The 19,985-nt window shown below is 55.2% G+C and overlaps 1 protein-coding gene and 1 long non-coding RNA gene across 2 annotated transcripts; one reads left to right on the top strand and one right to left on the bottom strand.

Moving 5' to 3' along the window:
* Positions 1 to 10,984: 10,984 nt before the first annotated feature.
* On the bottom strand, positions 10,985 to 12,699 carry LOC120325293 (glycine-rich cell wall structural protein-like; the record flags this gene model as incomplete). Its single annotated transcript, XM_039391255.1, has 2 exons — positions 12,664 to 12,699; positions 10,985 to 11,509 (listed from the first exon to the last, which is right to left on the bottom strand). Coding segments are annotated over exons 1-2 (561 nt in total), but the record flags the coding sequence as incomplete, so codon positions are not given.
* Positions 12,700 to 14,837: 2,138 nt separating this feature from the next.
* Positions 14,838 to 15,260, top strand: LOC120325294. Its single transcript, XR_005567214.1, has 4 exons — positions 14,838 to 14,870; positions 14,975 to 15,018; positions 15,116 to 15,156; positions 15,248 to 15,260. It is a non-coding gene; the product is annotated as an uncharacterized LOC120325294 (long non-coding RNA).
* The last annotated feature ends 4,725 nt before the right edge of the window (positions 15,261 to 19,985 follow it).

The following is a 19,985-nucleotide window of genomic DNA, read 5'->3' as shown; positions in this document are numbered from 1 at the left end:
GCCGTGGGTGTGCCGGACGCCTCTGGCAGGACTAACCCCGTGGCTTTTCTGTCCAACGTGCTGTGCTGTGCTGCGTGTGCCCGCAGGTAAGAAAAGCTGGGAGTGCAGTCCTTCTGCTTTGCTTGCTGTGTCTCTTGGGGAGTGCTTTTGGAGGGGAATCCCAGAGCGATTTGGTTTGAAGGGGACCTTCAAAGGCCAGCCTGCCTTCCGTGGGCAGGGACACCTTCCACTGTCCCCGGTTGCTCCCAGTCCCGTCCAGCCTGGCCTGGAACACTTCCAGGGATGGGGCAGGCTCAGCTTCCCTGTGCAGTGTGCTCTAATATCTCTCCACTGGCATCAGGAAAAATTTTGTCAGCGTGTTTTGTTCAACGATGGTAAGCAGGACCCGGGTGAAATGACATTCTGTTAGGTGCAGAGGGAAATAATTCTCCTTTGAAGCCAAATGGATTCAGATTTGCACGAGTCTTGTCTGCCTTATGTTTGAATTGCTTGCTATTCTAGGCAGTTGTTTTAAATTAAACTTTTATTTTGTGTCTCCCCCCCAGTATCCTGTCCAAGACAAAGCTACCTTTCCTCGTGGGAATGGACCGGCCGGGCTTTGGCAATCTGGTCCCTCGAAAGCCTTAAGTGACCTCTTCCAACAGGGGAAGACTGAAGCAAGAGGTGCCAGAAAGAACTGGAGTTTCTGGAGAATAAAAGCTGGAAGCGTGCCCCCAAAAATCCCCCCGGGTGGTCAGTGGTCTGACTTGCACGGACCGGTGGCCTTGGCCAGGAGCGGTCCTGCGGGAAGCGCCTTTGCCCAGGCTGTAATTTTAATTTCCATTGGATGCCTGGCAAAGCCCCCCTGGGTGAGCCCCAGTGCCTGGCATGAGCGGAGCGGGCTTCCAGGGAGGTATTCACCTGGTCAGCGTCAGGAACCATCCTAACTGAGGCCTCGGTGAGTGCTTTTTGTGTGACTGGACGGTGAAGCTGTGGGAATGACCTGGCTATTGCTCAGTGTAGTCCTAATTAAGGTGTCTTTTACTCCGTGTTCCCAGGCTCCCTCTTTTCCTTCGGTCGCCGTGGGTGTGCCGGACGCCTCTGGCAGGACTAACCCTGTGGCTTTTCTGTCCAACGTGCTGTGCTGTGTGTGCCTGCAGGTAAGAAAAGCGGGGAGTGCTGCAGTCCCTCTGCTTTGCTTGCTGTGTCTCTTGGGTAGTGATTTTGGAGGGGAATCCCAGAGCGATTTGGTTTGAAGGGGACCTCCAAAGGCCAGCCTGCCTTCCGTGGGCAGGGACACCTTCCGCTCTCATCCCCGGCTGGATGCTCCCAGTCCCGTCCAGCCTGGCCTGGAACACTTGCAGGGATGGGGCAGGCTCAGCTTCCCTGTGCAGTGTGCTCTAATGTCTCTCCACTGGCATCCTGAAAAATGTTGTCAGCGTGTTTTGTTGGACGATGGTAAGCAGGACCCGGGTGAAAATGACATTCTGTTAGGTGCAGAGGGAAATAATTCTCCTTTGAAGCCAAATGGATTCAGATTTGCACGAGTCTTGTCTGCCTTATGTTTGAATTGCTTTCTATTCTAGGCAGTTGTTTTAAATTAAACTTTTATTTTGTGTCTCCCCCCCAGTATCCTGTCCAAGACAAAGCTACCTTTCCTCGTGGGAATGGACCGGCCGGGCTTTGGCAATCTGGCCCCTCGAAAGCCTTAAGTGACCTCTTCCAACAGGGGAAGACTGAAGCAAGCGGTGCCAGAAAGAACTGGAGCTTCTGGAGAATAAAAGCTGGAAGCGTGCCCCCAAAAATCCCCCCGGGTGGTCAGTGGTCTGACTTGCACGGACCGGTGGCCTCGGCCAGGAGCGGTCCTGCGGGAAGCGCCTTTGCCCAGGCTGTAATTTTAATTTCCATTGGATGCTTGGCAAAGCCCCCCTGGGTGAGCCCCAGTGCCTGGCAGGAGCGGAGCGGGCTTCCAGGGAGGTATTCACCTGGTCAGCGTCAGGAGCCATCCTAACTGAGGCCTCGGTGAGTGCTTTTTGTGTGACTGGACGGTGAAGCTGCTGTGGGAATGACCTGGCTATTGCTCGGTGTACTCCTAATTAAGGTGTCTTTTACTCCGTGTTCCCAGGCTCCCTCTTTTCCTTCGGTCGCCGTGGGTGTGCCGGACGCCTCTGGCAGGACTAACCCTGTGGCTTTTCTGTCCAACGTGCTGTGCTGTGTGTGCCTGCAGGTAAGAAAAGCTGGGAGTGCAGTCCCTCTGCTTTGCTTGCTGTGTCTCTTGGGTAGTGATTTTGGAGGGGAATCCCAGAGCGATTTGGTTTGAAGGGGACCTTCAAAGGCCAGCCTGCCTTCCGTGGGCAGGGACACCTTCCGCTCTCATCCCCGGCTGGATGCTCCCAGTCCCGTCCAGCCTGGCCTGGAACACTTGCAGGGATGGGGCAGGCTCAGCTTCCCTGTGCAGTGTGCTCTAATATCTCTCCACTGGCATCATGAAAACTGTTGTCAGCACGTTGTGTGCGACGATGGGAAGCGGGACCCGGGTGAAAATTGCCTTCTCTGAGGTGCAGAGGGAAATAATTCTCCTTTGAAGTCAAATGTTTTGGGTTTGGCACAAGCCTCGTCTGCCTTCTGTTTGAATTGCTTTCTATTCTCGGCAGTTGTTTTCAATTAAACTTTTATTTTGTGTCTCCCCCCCAGTATCCTGTCCAAGACAAAGCTACCTTTCCTCGTGGGAATGGACCGGCCGGGCTTTGGCAATCTGGCCCCTCGAAAGCCTTAAGTGACCTCTTCCAACAGGGGAAGACTGAAGCAAGCGGTGCCAGACAGAACTGGAGTTTCTGGAGAATAAAAGCTGGAAGCGTGCCCCCGAAAATCCCCCCGGCTGGTCAGCGGTCTGACTTGCACGGACCGGTGGCCTTGGCAGGAGCGGTCCTGGGGGAAGCGCCTTTGCCCAGGCTGTAATTTTAATTTCCATTGGATGCTTGGCAAAGCCCCCCTGGGTGAGCCCCAGTGCCTGGCATGAGCGGAGCGGGCTTCCAGGGAGGTATTCACCTGGTCAGCGTCAGGAGCCATCCTAACTGAGGCCTCGGTGAGTGCTTTTTGTGTGACTGGACGGTGAAGCTGTCTGTGGGAATGACCCGGCTATTGCTCGGTGTGGTCCTAATTCAGGTGTCTTTTACTCCGTGTTCCCAGCTCCCTCTTTTCCTTCGTCGCCGTGGGTGTGTCCGGCGCCTCTGGCAGACTAAACCCTGTGGGCTTTCTGTCCAACGTGCTGTGCTGTGTGTTGCCTGCAGGTAGCAAAAGCGGGAGTGCTGGCAGTCCCTCTGCTTGCTTGCTGTGTCTTCTTTGGTAGTGATTTTGGGGGGAATCCAGAGCGATTTGGTTTGAAGGGGACCGTCAAAGGCCAGCTGCCTCCGTGGGCAGGACACCTTCCGCTTCTCATCCCCGGCTGGATGTCCAGTCCGTCCAGCCTGCCTGCGAATACTTCCAGGGATGGGGCAGGCTCAGCTTCCCTGTGCAGTGTGCTCTAATATCTCTCCACTGGCATCCGGAAAAATTTTGTCAGCGTGTTTTGTTCAACGCTGGTAAGCAGGACCCGGGTGAAAATGACATTCTGTTAGGTGCAGAGGGAAATAATTCTCCTTTGAAGCCAAATGGATTCAGATTTGCACGAGTCTTGTCTGCCTTATGTTTGAATTGCTTTCTATTCTAGGCAGTTGTTTTAAATTAAACTTTTATTTTGTGTTTCCCCCCCCAGTATCCTGTCCAAGACAAAGCTACCTTTCCTTGTGGGAATGGACCGGCCGGGCTTTGGCAATGTGGTCCCTCGAAAGCCTTAAGTGACCTCTTCCAACAGGGGAAGACTGAAGCAAGCGGTGCCAGAAAGAACTGGAGCTTCTGGAGAATAAAAGCTGGAAGCGTGCCCCCGAAAATCCCCCCGGCTGGTCAGTGGTCTGACTTGCACGGACCGGTGGCCTTGGCCAGGAGCGGTCCTGCGGGAAGCGCCTTTGCCCAGGCTGTAATTTTAATTTCCATTGGATGCGTGGCAAAGCCCCCCTGGGTGAGCCCCAGTGCCTGGCATGAGCGGAGCGGGCTTCCAGGGAGGTATTCACCTGGTCAGCGTCAGGAGCCATCCTAACTGAGGCCTCGGTGAGTGCTTTTTGTATGACTGGACAGTGAAGCTGTGTGAATGACCTGGCTAGTGCTCGGTGTACTCCTAATTAAAGTGTCTTTTACTCCGTGTTCCCAGGCTCCCTCCTTCCCTTCGGTCGCCGTGGGTGTGCTGGACGCCTCTGGCAGGGCTAACCCTGTGGCTTTTCTGTCCAACGTGCTGTGCTGTGTGTGCCTGCAGGTAAGAAAAGCTGGGAGCGCAGTCCTTCTGCTTTGCTTGCTGTGTCTCTTGGGGAGCGATTTTGGAGGGGAATCCCAGAGCGATTTGGTTTGAAGGGGACCTTCAAAGGCCAGCCTGCCTTCCGTGGGCAGGGACACCTTCCGCTCTCATCCCCGGCTGGATGCTCCCAGTCCCGTCCAGCCCGGCCTGGAACACTTGCAGGGATGGGGCAGGCCCAGCTTCCCTGGGCAGTGTGCTCTAATATCTCTGCACTGGCATCCTGAAAAATGTCGTCAGCGTGTGTTGTTCAACGATGGTAAGCAGGACCCGGGTGAAGAGGACATTCTGTTAGGTGCAGAGGGAAATAATTCTCCTTTGAAGCCAAATGGATTCAGATTTGCTCGAGTCTTGTCTGCCTTATGTTTGAATTGCTTTCTATTCTAGGCAGTTGTTTTAAATTAAACTTTTATTTTGTGTCTCCCCCCCAGTATCCTGTCCAAGACAAAGCTACCTTTCCGCGTGGGAATGGACCGGCCGGGCTTTGGCAATCTGGCCCCTCGAAAGCCTTAAGTGACCTCTTCCAACAGGGGAAGACTGAAGCAAGCGGTGCCAGAAAGAACTGGAGTTTCTGGAGAATAAAAGCTGGAAGCGTGCCCCCAAAAATCCCCCCGGCTGGTCAGTGGTCTGACTTGCACGGACCGGTGGCCTTGGCCAGGAGCGGTCCTGCGGTCCTGCGGGAAGCGCCTTTGCCCAGGCTGTAATTTTAATTTCCATTGGATGCTTGGCAAAGCCCCCCTGGGTGAGCCCCAGTGCCTGGCATGAGCGGAGCGGGCTTCCAGGGAGGTACTCACCTCGTCAGCGTCAGGAGCCATCCTAACTGAGGCCTCGGTGAGTGCTTTTTGTGTGACTGGCCGGTGAAGCTGTCTGTGGGAATGACCTGGCTATTGCTCAGTGTAGTCCTAATTAAGGTGTCTTTTACTCCGTGTTCCCAGGCTCCCTGTTTTCCTTCGGTCGCCGTGGGTGTGCCGGACGCCTCTGGCAGGGCTAACCCTGTGGCTTTTCTGTCCAACGTGCTGTGCTGTGTGTGCCTGCAGGTAAGAAAAGCGGGGAGTGCTGCAGTCCCTCTGCTTTGCTTGCTGTGTCTCTTGGGTAGTGATTTTGGAGGGGAATCCCAGAGCGATTTGGTTTGAAGGGGACCTTCAAAGGCCAGCCTGCCTTCCGTGGGCAGGGACACCTTCCGCTCTCATCCCCGGCTGGATGCTCCCAGTCCCGTCCAGCCTGGCCTGGAACACTTGCAGGGATGGGGCAGGCTCAGCTTCCCTGTGCAGTGTGCTCTAATATCTCTCCACTGGCATCCGGAAAAATTTTGTCAGCGTGTTTTGTTCAACGATGGTAAGCAGGACCCGGGTGAAAATGACATTCTGTTAGGTGCAGAGGGAAATAATTCTCCTTTGAAGCCAAATGGATTCAGATTTGCACGAGTCTTGTCTGCCTTATGTTTGAATTGCTTTCTATTCTAGGCAGTTGTTTTAAATTAAACTTTTATTTTGTGTCTCCCCCCCAGTATCCTGTCCAAGACAAAGCTACCTTTCCTCGTGGGAATGGACCGGCCGGGCTTTGGCAATCTGGTCCCTCGAAAGCCTTAAGTGACCTCTTCCAACAGGGGAAGACTGAAGCAAGCGGTGCCAGAAAGAACTGGAGTTTCTGGAGAATAAAAGCTGGAAGCGTGCCCCCAAAAATCCCCCCGGGTGGTCAGTGGTCTGACTTGCACGGACCGGTGGCCTCGGCCAGGAGCGGTCCTGCGGGAAGCGCCTTTGCCCAGGCTGTAATTTTAATTTCCATTGGATGCTTGGCAAAGCCCCCCTGGGTGAGCCCCAGTGCCTGGCATGAGCGGAGCGGGCTTCCAGGGAGGTATTCACCTGGTCAGCGTCAGGAGCCATCCTAACTGAGGCCTCGGTGAGTGCTTTTTGTGTGACTGGACGGTGAAGCTGTCTGTGGGAATGACCTGGCTATTGCTCAGTGTAGTCCTAATTAAGGTGTCTTTTACTCCGTGTTCCCAGGCTCCCTCTTTTCCTTCGGTCGCCGTGGGTGTGCCGGACGCCTCTGGCAGGACTAACCCTGTGGCTTTTCTGTCCAACGTGCTGTGCTGTGTGTGCCTGCAGGTAAGAAAAGCGGGGAGTGCAGTCCCTCTGCTTTGCTTGCTGTGTCTCTTGGGTAGTGATTTTGGAGGGGAATCCCAGAGCGATTTGGTTTGAAGGGGACCTTCAAAGGCCAGCCTGCCTTCCGTGGGCAGGGACACCTTCCGCTCTCATCCCCGGCTGGATGCTCCCAGTCCCGTCCAGCCTGGCCTGGAACACTTGCAGGGATGGGGCAGGCTCAGCTTCCCTGTGCAGTGTGCTCTAATATCTCTCCACTGGCATCCGGAAAAATTTTGTCAGCGTGTTTTGTTCAACGATGGTAAGCAGGACCCGGGTGAAGAGGACATTCTGTTAGGTGCAGAGGGAAATAATTCTCCTTTGAAGCCAAATGGATTCAGATTTGCACGAGTCTTGTCTGCCTTATGTTTGAATTGCTTTCTATTCTAGGCAGTTGTTTTACATTAAACTTTTATTTTGTGTCTCCCCCCCAGTATCCTGTCCAAGACAAAGCTACCTTTCCTCGTGGGAATGGACCGGCCGGGCTTTGGCAATCTGGTCCCTCGAAAGCCTTAAGTGACCTCTTCCAACAGGGGAAGACTGAAGCAAGAGGTGCCAGAAAGAACTGGAGTTTCTGGAGAATAAAAGCTGGAAGCGTGCCCCCAAAAATCCCCCCGGCTGGTCAGTGGTCTGACTTGCACGGACCGGTGGCCTTGGCCAGGAGCGGTCCTGCGGGAAGCGCCTTTGCCCAGGCTGTAATTTTAATTTCCATTGGATGCTTGGCAAAGCCCCCCTGGGTGAGCCCCAGTGCCTGGCATGAGCGGAGCGGGCTTCCAGGGAGGTATTCACCTGGTCAGCGTCAGGAACCATCCTAACTGAGGCCTCGGTGAGTGCTTTTTGTGTGACTGGACGGTGAAGCTGTGGGAATGACCTGGCTATTGCTCAGTGTACTCCTAATTAAGGTGTCTTTTACTCCGTGTTCCCAGGCTCCCTCTTTTCCTTCGGTCGCCGTGGGTGTGCCGGACGCCTCTGGCAGGACTAACCCTGTGGCTTTTCTGTCCAACGTGCTGTGCTGTGTGTGCCTGCAGGTAAGAAAAGCGGGGAGTGCAGTCCCTCTGCTTTGCTTGCTGTGTCTCTTGGGTAGTGATTTTGGAGGGGAATCCCAGAGCGATTTGGTTTGAAGGGGACCTTCAAAGGCCAGCCTGCCTTCCGTGGGCAGGGACACCTTCCGCTCTCATCCCCGGCTGGATGCTCCCAGTCCCGTCCAGCCTGGCCTGGAACACTTGCAGGGATGGGGCAGGCTCAGCTTCCCTGTGCAGTGTGCTCTAATATCTCTCCACTGGCATCCTGAAAAATGTTGTCAGCGTGTTTTGTTGGACGCCGGCGAGCAGGACCCGGGTGAAGAGGACATTCTCTGAGGTGCTGGGAGAAGGAGGACTCGTGCGGGCACCTCCAGAGACAGCGGGAACGGGAGCGTGCTGCGGAGAAGGAAAATTCCAGGGGGTGGGTGCCGAGAAATTTGTCCTTCCCTTGCCCTGTGCTCTGCACTCAGCAATGGGTCAAGTGCAGAAGTTTCCTGGGGACCCTGGAAAAGGATGCCGGGTCTGCTAAGAAAAGTGGGGCCAAAGGAGCAGGACCTGGGTCTGCGTGCGTGGGAGAAACAAGGGATGGGTCATCCTCTGCCTCCGGGAGGGAGGGCAGCAGGAAAGGCCACGGACTAAAGCACTGAAGTGCCGTTCCCCAGGGAGCCCCTGCCCAGCACTGAACTTGCTTCTGCACTTGCTGTCCCTTTCCCAGCGGAGCCGAAGCGTCGGGTGCGGGTGCCGGGGGGATGGAGCTGCCAAGGACAAACTGGGAGGGTGTATGCGAGGGAAGGGGGTAGAAGGAGCTCTTGACGTGCTTTTTTTACTTCTTCATCCCACAGAATTGCCGCGAGAGGAAATACCTCAGAGGGGCTTCCCTCCAGGTAAGCCCTGAATATGCCAGGAGGTTTCAGCCGGGAGGAAAGGAGCTGTGGAAGAAAAGCAGCCTAAAAATAGCCAGCGGGGATCATCAGGTTTTCCAGCCAAGAAGCACAAGGAGAGAGATGAGGGAATCGGGTTCCAATTCCTAATGATTTGGTGGGTGCAGGAATGATTTGTGTGTGTTTTCCAGTCCCTTTTGATTCCTGGGATGATTTTAAAATGATGGCTTTAGCAATCAACTAAATCGGAGATGTTGTTTCTGAGAGGAAATGGTGCCAAATAAATGCAGAGTTTTGGGTCAGTTTTGGGGATGATTTGGGTCAGTTTTTGGGGTCAGTTTGGGGTTATTTTTTGGGGTGATTTGGGTCAGTTTTGGGTCAGCTTTTGGGACGATTGGGGTCAGTTTTGGGTCAGTTTTGGGATGATTTGGGTCAGGTTTTGGGGTCAGTTTTGGGTCAGCTTTTGGGGTGATTTGGGTCGGTTTTGGGTCAATTTTTGGGGAGCACTGGGTGTTCCTGGGGGTTGTTGAGGAGCACTGGGTGTTTACTGGGGAGCACTGGGAGAGAAATGAAAAATAAAGAGAATAAAAAATAAACGAAATAAAAAAGGAAATATAAAAAACAAAAGAAAATTAAAAAAAAAAAAAGGCAAAAAAACTAAAAAGGAAATAAAATGAAAATGAAATAAAAGAGAAAAAAAAAAAAGAAAAAAAAAAAGAAACCCCTTCTTGGGCACCCCGTTTCCTCTCCTCCCGCCCCCCGACCCGTAAATTGCGGGGTCATCACCCCTAAAATGTGAGACGGGGACCCCAAAATGCGGGTGGGGGAACCCCAGGGAGCCGAAAAAGCGGAGGGGGAGCCGCAGTAAGAAAGCGAAGCCGGGCGGTCGGGCGGCGGGGTGGGGGGGCAGGCAAGGTGGCGACGGCGGCGCGTGCGCAGTCGTTGGCAAGACGCCGGCGATCACGTGGTAAGTAAGGGCAGCCAGGAGAGGGACCGGCGACGCATGCGCAGTGGCTCTCGTGGCGGTGCAGCGCTCCCTGCTCGAGTTAAGGGCCGGTTCCGGCGGCAGGGCGGGACTCGCGGTCTCCCGTCTCTGGCGGGGTGTGTGTGGGGGGAATAACACGAAGATTTTTTGGGGTGAAAGCGCAGAAATTAGCGAGGAGGGACGCTAATTTGGGTAAACTCGGTCACCGGAAGTAGAGAGCGACCGGAAGTCCTCCAAAGCCCCGGCCCGGAAGTCCGCCAAGCCCACAGTAAAGATGGCGCCGCCAGGACCGGAACGACCACACTAAAGATGGCGGCCCCGGCCCGGAAGTTCGCCCCGACGCCACACTCAAGATGGCGCCGCCACGACCGGAACTTAGCCGAGGCCACACTAAAGATGGCGGCGAGAGGCCCCCTCGCCTCAGAGAGGCGTCTATCCTGTTGCCTGACCTCCGCCGCGACCCGGACCCCCGCCCCGCGCCGCTCCCGGCCGCAGCCACCGGCCTGTGCTGGGGGCACGGGGGTTTGTTCCTTGTGTTCGAGGGCGGCAGCGGGAGCGGTGCTGCGGGGCAGGACGTGCCGGGTGACGGCGGGGAAGCCGCGGCGGGGCCCGGGGGCTGCAGCTCTCTGGCTTCCCGACTCGCTTTGTAGACATTTGCCACCTTCAGAGGAGGCACAAATCCCCGCGGAGCTGAGCAAGGGGTACGGGGAGTGCAGCTGGGTGCAGCGAGCTAGGGCGGGGCTGTGACCAGGGGAGGGTGTGCGCAGTCCCCCAAAACCAGCCCAAAAGAACCCCAGAGCCCACAGCGAAGCGGAGCGGGCACCTGCCCCTCCCTCCTGCTCGCGCCGACCCCGCCCCCCGGCTTGCCCCGCCTCCTCTCCCCGCGCGCTCGCCTGTGGCTCCACCCGTCCTTCCCTGCCATGCGGGACAGCCCCAGGTGTGGGCAGTGAGGGTGACAAGGGGCGGGACAGCCCCAGGTGTGGGCAGTGAGGGTGACAAGGGGCGGGCCGTGCTCGGTGGGGCACTTTTTATAGGGAGCTTCTGCAGGGGAGCAGTCGATCCCAGGAAATCTCTCAAGCAGTGATGGTGAGAGCATCTCGCAGGGGCTGGGGGAAGCACCTGATGTACCCGGATTATCGCTCGAGGAAGGTGCCGAGGGATGAGCCCTGTTCCAGGAAGCAGCGCAGGAGAGGGGAGCAGCACATGTGAACAGGTGGGAGAGTGTGGGGGTGCAGAGAAGATGCAGCTCAGACTGGAGGAAGACCTTGGAAGTTTCTTTTATTGATACAAACGTGCAAAGCAGAGAGTGAGGTGGAGTATAAACACTGTAGGTGCTCGGGCAGGTGAACCAGGACTTAGGAGAGGAAATCGCTTTCCTGAGCTTCCCGCCGCTCCCGCCCGCGCCGCGCCGCTCCCCTTCCCGCCGCTCCCGCCCGCGTCCGCGCCGCTCCCCTTCCCGCCGCTCCCGCCCGCGTCCGCGCCGCTGCCCTTCCCGCCGCTCCCGCCCGCGTCCGCGCCGCTCCAGCCCCCGCCGCTCCCGCCCCGCGTACGCGCGCGGCCCTTCCCGCCGCTCGCCGCGTCGCGCCGTCGCTTGCCTTCCCGCCGCTCCCGCCCGCGTCCGCGCCGCTGCCCTTCCCGCCGCGCCCGCCCGCGTCCGCGCCGCTGCCCTTCCCGCCGCTCCCGCCCGCGTCCGCGCCGCTGCCCTTCCCGCCGCTCCCGCCCGCGCCCGCGCCGCTGCCCTTCCCGCCGCTCCCGCCCGCGTCCGCGCCGCTGCCCTTCCCGCCGCTCCCGCCCGCGTCCGCGCCGCTGCCCTTCCCGCCGCTCCCGCCCGCGTCCGCGCCGCTGCCCTTCCCGCCGCGCCCGCCCGCGTCCGCGCCGCTGCCCTTCCCGCCGCTCCCGCCCGCGTCCGCGCCGCTGCCCTTCCCGCCGCTCCCGCCCGCGCCCGCGCCGCTGCCCTTCCCGCCGCTCCCGCCCGCGTCCGCGCCGCTGCCCTTCCCGCCGCTCCCGCCCGCGTCCGCGCCGCTGCCCTTCCCGCCGCTCCCGCCCGCGTCCGCGCCGCTGCCCTTCCCGCCGCTCCAGCCCGCGCTGCGCCGCTCCAGCCCCCGCCGCTCCAACTCCCGCTATTCTGCTCCAGTCCCTCCGCTCCAGCCCCTGCCCGAATCCAATACCAACCCTCAATCCAATACCAACTATAATACCTGCTCACGTTAGGAGTCCTTTTCTCCGTCAGGCTCTTTACCTATCCTGATTTTAAGTCAGAGATGCAAACCAGGTGCTGCTGCTCCCAGAGCCTTTATACTGTCTTGGATTGGGCTACTCTTTTTCCCCCGGGGCCTCACAGGAAGGGAGGTGGGCACTGCCAGGGGTATATTAACCCCAGCCTTTGCCCAGGGAGGTCATTCAGCAGCCAGGCTTCAATGGGATAAGAGCTCTCCTGTTCTTTTATTGAATGGAACTTCTCAAGCTATTTCTGCTTTATTGAAGCATCAGCTTTGGCATCCAAAGAAGCAGAGCTGTATATGGCAATGAAGAGGATTATACTCAAATGCAGGGTTTTTAAATTTAATAATTTTGTGTGCTGTGTTGGTAAGGTGCTTTTGTAATTTGTTATCTTTTTTTCTTTTCCTTAGGAACCTTCCGTCTTTTGGGATCTCCCGATCATCTCAACTGCAGCTTGGCATTTTTTCACAAGTGTTATCTGGTCCTGAGGTGAAGCTACTCTGTGTTGAAGATGGCTACAGACAGGCAGGTTTGCAAGTAGTCAGTGGGGGGTTACAGCCCAGAGATGGAGTGAGGGGTCAGGTGCCAGCTTAGGAATTGCTAGGGGTGTTTTGAAGGTAGTATGGGTGGAAAGCAGTGTCCAGGAGCCCCCTAAATGCCTGTGAAGGCATCCACTGACTTTTCAGATGTACCACTTAAGTTTTCCTCTCATTTACCCAGATATTCTGTGTGATTACAGTTGCAGTCTTTGGCTGCAGGCAGTGACCCTGGGTGGTTCACTAAAAGAGAAGGGAGACTCTTTCAGCTCTCCCTATCTATCTGGGTGACTTTGGTTAGGGTTTCTTTACCATGTCAGAAGGACAGGGTGTAAAGCAGAGTTGAACAGAAAAGAGGCCAGAGGAGCAGAGCAAGAAGGTGGGTCATCACCTGACATCAGCACAAAGATGTGACTTTTAGCTCCACATTTATTTGATGTGTTAAGGATTTTGTTGGTTTGGTTTGGTTTTTCTTTGTTTTCAGATGCAGAGCGCTGGTCCCAGGAGGCTCTAGGCACTAGAGGGGAGGTGATCCGGGTGAGCAAGGTGAGCATTGACTCCAGGACAGGACTAGATGGTCTTTTACAGGTGTTGTGGTGAATCTGTGCACGTGCTTTGTTTCTTGTGTTTTCCAGGGGTTCTGCCACCTTCTAACAGACAGTCCAATGCTTCAGGGACCCTGTCGGTAAGAGGTCCGGGAGAGGTAGGTAGGAGCTCCCACAGGAAAGCCATCCTTTCAGGCAGTACCTCAGTATATACATTTGCCTTTGGCTTTTTTACTTTGCAGAGAATGTGTGCAGCCTCAGAGGGCTGGAGCCACCTGCCAATTAGGTTTGATGGTCTTCAGCTGTCCTTGTGAGTAATCCCCTAGTACTACCAGGGTCATCAATTAAGGCTCGACCTTTTCCAGCTGCGGGTGCCATCCGGCCTGCCTTTGGCAAAGAAGGAGCATTCAGGTTGAGTCAGGGAGGTAATGAGGAGGTCCTGGGGTCTCCCTTACTTTCAGAAACACCACGTAACTTTTTTTCTCACTCACCCAGGTACAGCAGACGGTGACGGCAGCAGCCTCCAACTCGGGTTGGAGCCAGTGGCCCCAGAACCTCTCAGCTCAGGGGAGGGTGAGTAGCCAATTGCGGGGTTATCACCCATGTGCTTCTGGACTCTTGCGTCAGTTTCGGTTTTCTTTCTCATAGCCGAGCGAGTCAGGGATCGCACGACCCTGTGAGCCAGCCAGGCATCCTTCCTTTGCATCGAAGATGGATTCACATCCCTGACTATGGGAAAGATAAGTGGAGGACAACCACCTGGAGAGGGGATGAGAGCTGGGTCCAGTTTTATGGTTAGGAGGGAGGGATTTTCAAATGAGCAGAGGGGAAAGGGTCTGCCCTAACAGGCCCTTGGCACACATAGGAGGAGCAGTTTACTTTTCATCACTGGAGTAGGATGTGCAGGGCAGAGCCGTTCAGGTCTGTGTCATGTCCTTTGTCCAGTCTGTGTTTCGTGTCTTACAATTCATAATCACCCTGTCTTTGCTTTCTGCCCTCAAAGTTCTTATCTGAGATGTCAAGGCATCATTCCTAGGGTCTTGAACCTTTGCACTGCCCAGCCCAGTGCCCATACCATCCATTCTTTGGCTCGCTAGCTTGGATGTGTATCAGAATTGCATCTGAGAAGTGTCAGGTCAGGTGTCTTTTACAGCCTCCTTACAGTTTGTATCGGTGGCCATGCCGTGCAGTCATCCCTTGTAACCGCCCAGGACTTGTGAGAATCCAAGAAGATTCTGAACATAACATTGTCTCCCATCCATCTTAGCAATTTAGTAGGCAGTTCTTGTCCCAGGCCATTCTGTTAGAGTGTCTTTTCAGGCTCCTCAGAGCCTCCTCCGTTCAGTCTTACCGTATCCTCCGTCTTCTCGTGCGGCAGCACATCCATTTTGACGTCATTCCTCTCTGAGTTCTCTCTCCTGGTTGCACCACAGCACTTGTCTGGAAATGTGTCCTTGGAGTTTGTGTTGGGCCTGGAACTGCTCTGCCCTGCTGTGTAGACTTGGGGGTAGGTGGAGTAGAAAGGAGACTTTCCAGTTACCCTGTGGATAGGCTCAGCCACTCAGGGCAGCAGTTCTCCGGTCCTCCCGGAGGCAGCCCCTGCCTGCAGTGTGTGTGCAGTCACGAGAGCGGGCTTGTCCAGAGCCAATGGGAGCGGTACAGCAGGACCTTAAAGTTAGGTCAGTGTTTGTTTGTGCAGGTTGTCTTTGGACCCCAGAGGGCTTGTCTAAGGAGAAATGAGAATTGCACAGCAGTTAAGGTCTCTCCATCTATATGGCTGACTTTGGTAACTCATTTCTTTGCAGCGTCAGAGGGACTGGATGTAAAGCAGAGAAGAACAGAAGAGACTGGAGGAGCACAGTCAGAAGGTGGGTTGTCATGTGAGGTCAGAGCCAAGACATGACTTTTGGCCCTAGGTTTATTGTTCATTTGGATGGTTTGGTGGTTTAGTTTTGGTTTTTTGTTTTTTTTTAAGATGCAGAGCCCTCAGCCCAGCAGATGATAGACACCAGAGGGAAGGTGAGCCTGGTGAGGAAGGTGAGCAGTGACTGCAGGACAAAACTAGCTGCTCTTTTGCAGGCGGTGTATTTGTGGTGAATCTGTGTACATACTTGTTTTTTTGTTTTACAGGCAGTGCACAGACTTCTAACGTGCAGTCCAACGTGACAGGGACCCTGCCTGTAAGAGGTCACGGTCAAGGGGTGTCAGACAGAAACTGCCATGGGAGCAGCAAACTCTTGGGCAGTATCTAAGTACTCACAGTTGCCTCTGGGTTTTTTTGCAGGAGATGTAGGCAGCCTCAGATGGCCGAACACAACTCACAGTGAGGTGACGGACACAGTTTGCTCCTCTGGAGCTGTCCTTGTAGGTAATCTCCGAGTATTGAAAGGATCAGCAATGAAGCACTGAGCTTTTTGGATTGCAGGTGCCATCCAGCTAACCTTTGGGAGCAGATGAGCATTGGAGGTGAGTCGGGGAGGCAGCGGGAGGAGCAGGAATCCACTACAGCTTTACAGATGCCCTCTAATTTTGTCTCTCTCTCGCTCATGTATCCCAGGAGATGACAGCACATTGTCCAAGTCTGGTCAGAGTCAGCGACCCGAGGACCTGCCTCGGTGACAGTGAGTAGAGGGATCATGGGGGCTGGGGCCACGTGCCACACTACTCAGATATGGTGTCTGGTTTTCTTTCTCGCAGTTGACTCTGAGTAGTCTGACGATGGCAGGAACCTCTGAGGCAGCCCAGGTGCCCCTCCTCTGCATCAAAGCTGGATTGGCATCCCCTGCTCTCGGAAAGATAAGTGCCGGGCAAAGACCCAGCGAGGGGTTGGGAGTGGGTGCAAGTCTGTGCCTGGCCTGGATGGATTTTTGCAATTATTCTGGTGCAGGGGGTATCCTGTGACAGGTTATTTGGATGCATCAAAGGAAGGGCTTACTTTTTATCATTGGATTCCTGTGTGCAGGGCAGAGCAGTTCTGGTGTGTGTCACCTCTTTTCTCTCGTGCGTGTTTTGTGTCACATGGTGTGTGTGGTCACAGGTGTGGGGTGTCTCACTTGGGGTCAACCTGGAACTGCTCTGTCCTGCTCCGTGGACCAGTGTGTGGCTGGAATATGGCTCGGAGTCTGACGTCAACATGTCAGTTCCCTTAGACAGTGGAGCCGATGGCTGTCCAGTCTGTGAGCAGGATGGTCTTGTGATGCCCTGCTTGGGTGTATAGAGTCCCGGCTAGGTAGAGTAGGAACCAGTGTCTAGGGTTTAGAGGTTTTTGGCTTTCGTTGTGAGCAATCCCTAAATGTTTGAGAGCTGTGTGTTTGAGCATTTGCCCATGTCATTTGCAGGGGCGGTCTTGGGAGCAGCTGAAGAGAGAGGAGCCCTGTAGGTGAGTTGGGGAGGCAGCCGGAGGAGCGGGGATCCACTGCAGCTTTGGAGATGCCTTCTAATTTTGTTTCTCACTCACTCAGGTATCCCGGAACGTGACATCCACAGTGTCCGACTCCGGTCAGGGCCTGGGTGCTGGTGAGTAGGGGGATCACTGGGGTTTGAGCCCCATGCCACACAACTCACGTCTTGCTTATGGTTTTCTTTCTCGCAGTTGGCTCCTAGTAGTCTGATGATGGCAGGAACCTCTGAGCCAGCCCAGGTGCTCCTCCTCTGCATCCAAGATGGATTGACATCCCCGGCTCTCAGAAAGATAAGTGCAGGGCAAAGCCCCAGAGAGTGGTTGGGAGTGGGTGCAAGTCTGTGCCTCGCCTGGAGGGATTTTTGAAATGAGTCCGGTGCAAGGGGTATCCTGTGACAGGTTATTTGGATGCATCAAAGGAAGGGCTTACTTTTTATCATTGGATTCCCGTGTGCCGGGCAGAGCAGTTCTGGTGTGTGTCACGTCCTTTGTCTCGTGCGTGTTTTGTGTCCTTCGTCTCTTAATTGTGTCACATGGTGTGTGTGGTCACAGGTGTGGGGTGTCTGACTTGGGGTCAGCCTGGAACTGCTCTGCCCTGCTCCGTGGATCAGTGGGTAGATAGAATATTGCTCAGTCTCCCATCAACATGTTAGTTCCCTTAGACAGTGGAGCCGATGGCTGTCCAGTCTGTGAGCAGGATGGTCTTGTGATGCCCTGCTTGGGTGTATAGGGTCGCGACTGGGTAGAGTAGGAAGCAGTGTCTAGGGTTTAGAGGTTTTGGCTTTCCTTGTGAGCAATCCCTAAATGTTTGAGAGCTGAGTGTTTGAGCTTTTGCCCATTTCATTTGCAGGGGCGGTCTTGGGAGCAGCTGAAGAGAGAGGAGCCCTGTAGGTGAGTTGGGGAGGCAGCAGGAGGAGCGGGGATCCACTGCAGCTTTAGAGATGCCTTCTAATTTTGTGTCTCACTCACTCAGGTATCCCGGAACGTGACATCCACAGTGTCTGACTCCGGTCAGGACCTGGGTGCTGGTGAGTAGGGGGATCACTGGGGTTTGAGCCCCATGCCACACAACTCACGTCTTGCTTATGGTTTTCTTTCTCGCAGTTGGCTCCTAGTAGTCTGACGATGGCAGGCACCTCTGAGCCAGCCCAGGTGCTCCTCCTCTGCATCAAAGCTGGATTGACATCCCCGGCTCTCAGAAAGCTAAGTGCAGGGCAAAGCCCCAGAGAGTGGTTGGGAGTGGGTGCAAGTCTGTGCCTCGCCTGGAGGGATTTTTGCAATTAGTCCGGTGCAGGGGGTATCCTGTGACAGGTTATTTGGACGTATCAAAGGAAGGGCTTACTTTTTATCATTGGATTCCCGTGTGCCGGGCAGAGCAGTTCTGGTGTGTGTCACGTCCTTTGTCTCGTGCGTGTTTTGTGTCCTTCGTCTCTTAATTGTGTCACGTGGTGTGTGTGGTCACGGGTGTGGGGTGTGTCACTTGGGGTCAGCCTGGAACTGCTCTGCCCTGCTCCGTGGATCAGTGGGTAGATAGAATATTGCTCAGAGTCTCCCATCAACATGTCAGTTCCCTTAGACAGTGGAGCCGATGGCTGTCCAGTCTGTGAGCAGGATAGTCTTGTGATGCCTTGCTTGGGTGTATAGGGTCCCGACTGGGTAGAGTAGGAACCAGTGTCTAGGGTTTAGAGGTTTTTGGCTTTTGTTGTGAGCAATCTCTAAATGTTTGAGAGCTGAGTGTTTGAGCTTTTGCCCTTTTCATTTGCAGGGGCGGTGTTGGGAGCAGCTGAAGAGAGAGGAGCCTTGTAGGTGAGTTGGGGAGGCAGCAGGAGGAGCGGGGATCCCCTGCAGCTTTAGAGATGCCTTCTAAGTTTGTGTCTCACTCACCCAGGTATCCCGGAACGTGACATCCACAGTGTCCGATTGCGGTCAGGGCCTGGGTGCTGGTGAGTAGAGGGATCACTGGGGTTTGAGCCCCATGCCACACAACTCAGGTATTGCTTGTGGTTTTCTTTCTTGCAGTTGACTCTGAGTACTCTGATGATGGCAGGAACCTCTGAGGCAGCCCTGGTGCTCCTCCTGTGCATCAAAGATGGATTGGCATCCCTGGCTCTCGGCAAGATAAGTTCAGGGCAAAGGCCCAGAGAGGGGTTGGGAGTGGGTGCTAGTGTGTGCCTCACCTGGAGGGATTTTTGCAATGAGTCCGGTGCAGGGGGTATCCTGGAACAGGTTATTTGGAGACATCAAAGGAAGGGCTTACTTTTTATCATTGGATTACCGTGTGCAGGGCAGAGCAGTTCTGGTGTGTGTCACGTCCTTTGTCTCGTGCGTGTTTGGTGTCACGTGGTGTGTGTGGTCACGGGTGTGGGGTGTGTCACTTGGGGTCAGCCTGGACCTGCTCTGCCCTGCTCCGTGGATCAGTGGGTAGATAGAATATTGCTCCGAGTCTGACATCAACATGTCAGTTCCCTTAGACAGTGGAGCTGATGGCTGTCCAGTCTGTGAGCAGGATGGTCTTGCCATGCCCTGCTTGGGTGTCTAGAGTCCCGGTTAGGTAGAGTAGCAGAGAGTGTGTAGGGTTTGGAGGTTTTTGGCTTTTGTTGTGAGCAATCCCTGAATGTTTGAGAGCTGAGTGTTTGAGCGTTTGCCCATTTCATTTGCAGGGGGGGTGTTGGGAGCAGTGAAGAGAGAGGAGCCTGTACGGTGTGAGTTGGGGGGGGAGGCAGCAGGAGGGAGGAGCGGGGGGGATGCACTGCAAGCTTTGAGAATGCCCTCTAATTTTGTCTCTCTTCTCTCTCTCTATCTCTCTCTCTCAGGTATCAGAAGATGACGACTGTTGTCCAAGTCTGGTCAGGTCAGCGACCCTGAGGACCTTGCCTGGGTTGACAGTGAGAGTAGAGGGATCGTGGTGGCTGGGGCCCTCGTGCCACACTATAATGCGATCTGGTTCTGGTTTTCTTTCTCACAGCTGGACTCCGAGTATGTTGTGACGATGGCGTAAGGAACCTCTGTAGGCAGCCCTGGTGAAAATCCTGTGCATCCACGATGGATTGGCATCCCCTGATCCGGCAAGGTAAGTGCCGGGCAAAGGGCCCGGTGAGGGTTGGGAGTGGGTGCAAGTGTGTGCCTCACCTGGAGGGATTTTTGCAATTAGTCTGGTGCAGGGGGTAGCCTGGGACAGGTTATTTGGACACATCAAAGGAAGGGCTTTTTTTTTATCATGGGATTCCCGTGTGCAGGGCAGAGCAGTTCCAGTCTGTGTCATGTCCTTTGTCGGCTCCGTGTTCTGTGTCACGTGGTGTGTGTGGTCACAGGTGTGGGGTGTGTCACTTGGGGTCAGCCTGGACCTGCTCTGCCCTGCTCCGTGGATCAGTGGGTAGATGGAATGTGGCTCCGAGTCTCAGGTCAGCATGTCAGTTCCCTTAGGCAGTGGAGCCGATGGCTGTCCAGTCTGTGAGCAGGATGGTCTTGCGCTGCCCTGCTGGGGTGTATGGAGTCCTGGCTGGGTAGAGTAGGAACCAGTGTCTAGGGTTTAGAGGTTTTTGGCTTTCGTTGTGAGCAATCCCTGAATGTTTGAGAGCTGAGTGTTTGAGCATTTGCCCATTTCATTTGTAGGGCCTGGGTGCTGCTGAGTAGGGGGATCACTGGGGTTTGAGCCCCATGCTACACAACTGACGTATTGCTTATGGTTTTCTTTCTCACAGCTGACTCCTAGTTGTCTGACGATGGCAGGAACCTCTGAACAAGCCTTGGTGCTCCTCCTGTGCATCAAAGATGGATTGGCATCCCTTGCTTTTGGCAAGATAAGTGCAGGGCAAAGACCCAGAGCGGGGTTGGGAGGGGTTGCAAGTGTGTGCCTGGCCTGGAGGGATTTTTGCAATTAGTCCGGTGCACGGGG

This window comes from Pipra filicauda, unplaced genomic scaffold, assembly GCF_003945595.2.
Source record: "Pipra filicauda isolate LSUMZ 115617 unplaced genomic scaffold, ASM394559v2 scaffold922_size88034_pilon, whole genome shotgun sequence".
NCBI lineage: Eukaryota > Metazoa > Chordata > Aves > Passeriformes > Pipridae > Pipra > Pipra filicauda.
Note: the sequence above shows the minus strand (reverse complement) of the source record. Positions and strands in the feature narration are given on the sequence as shown.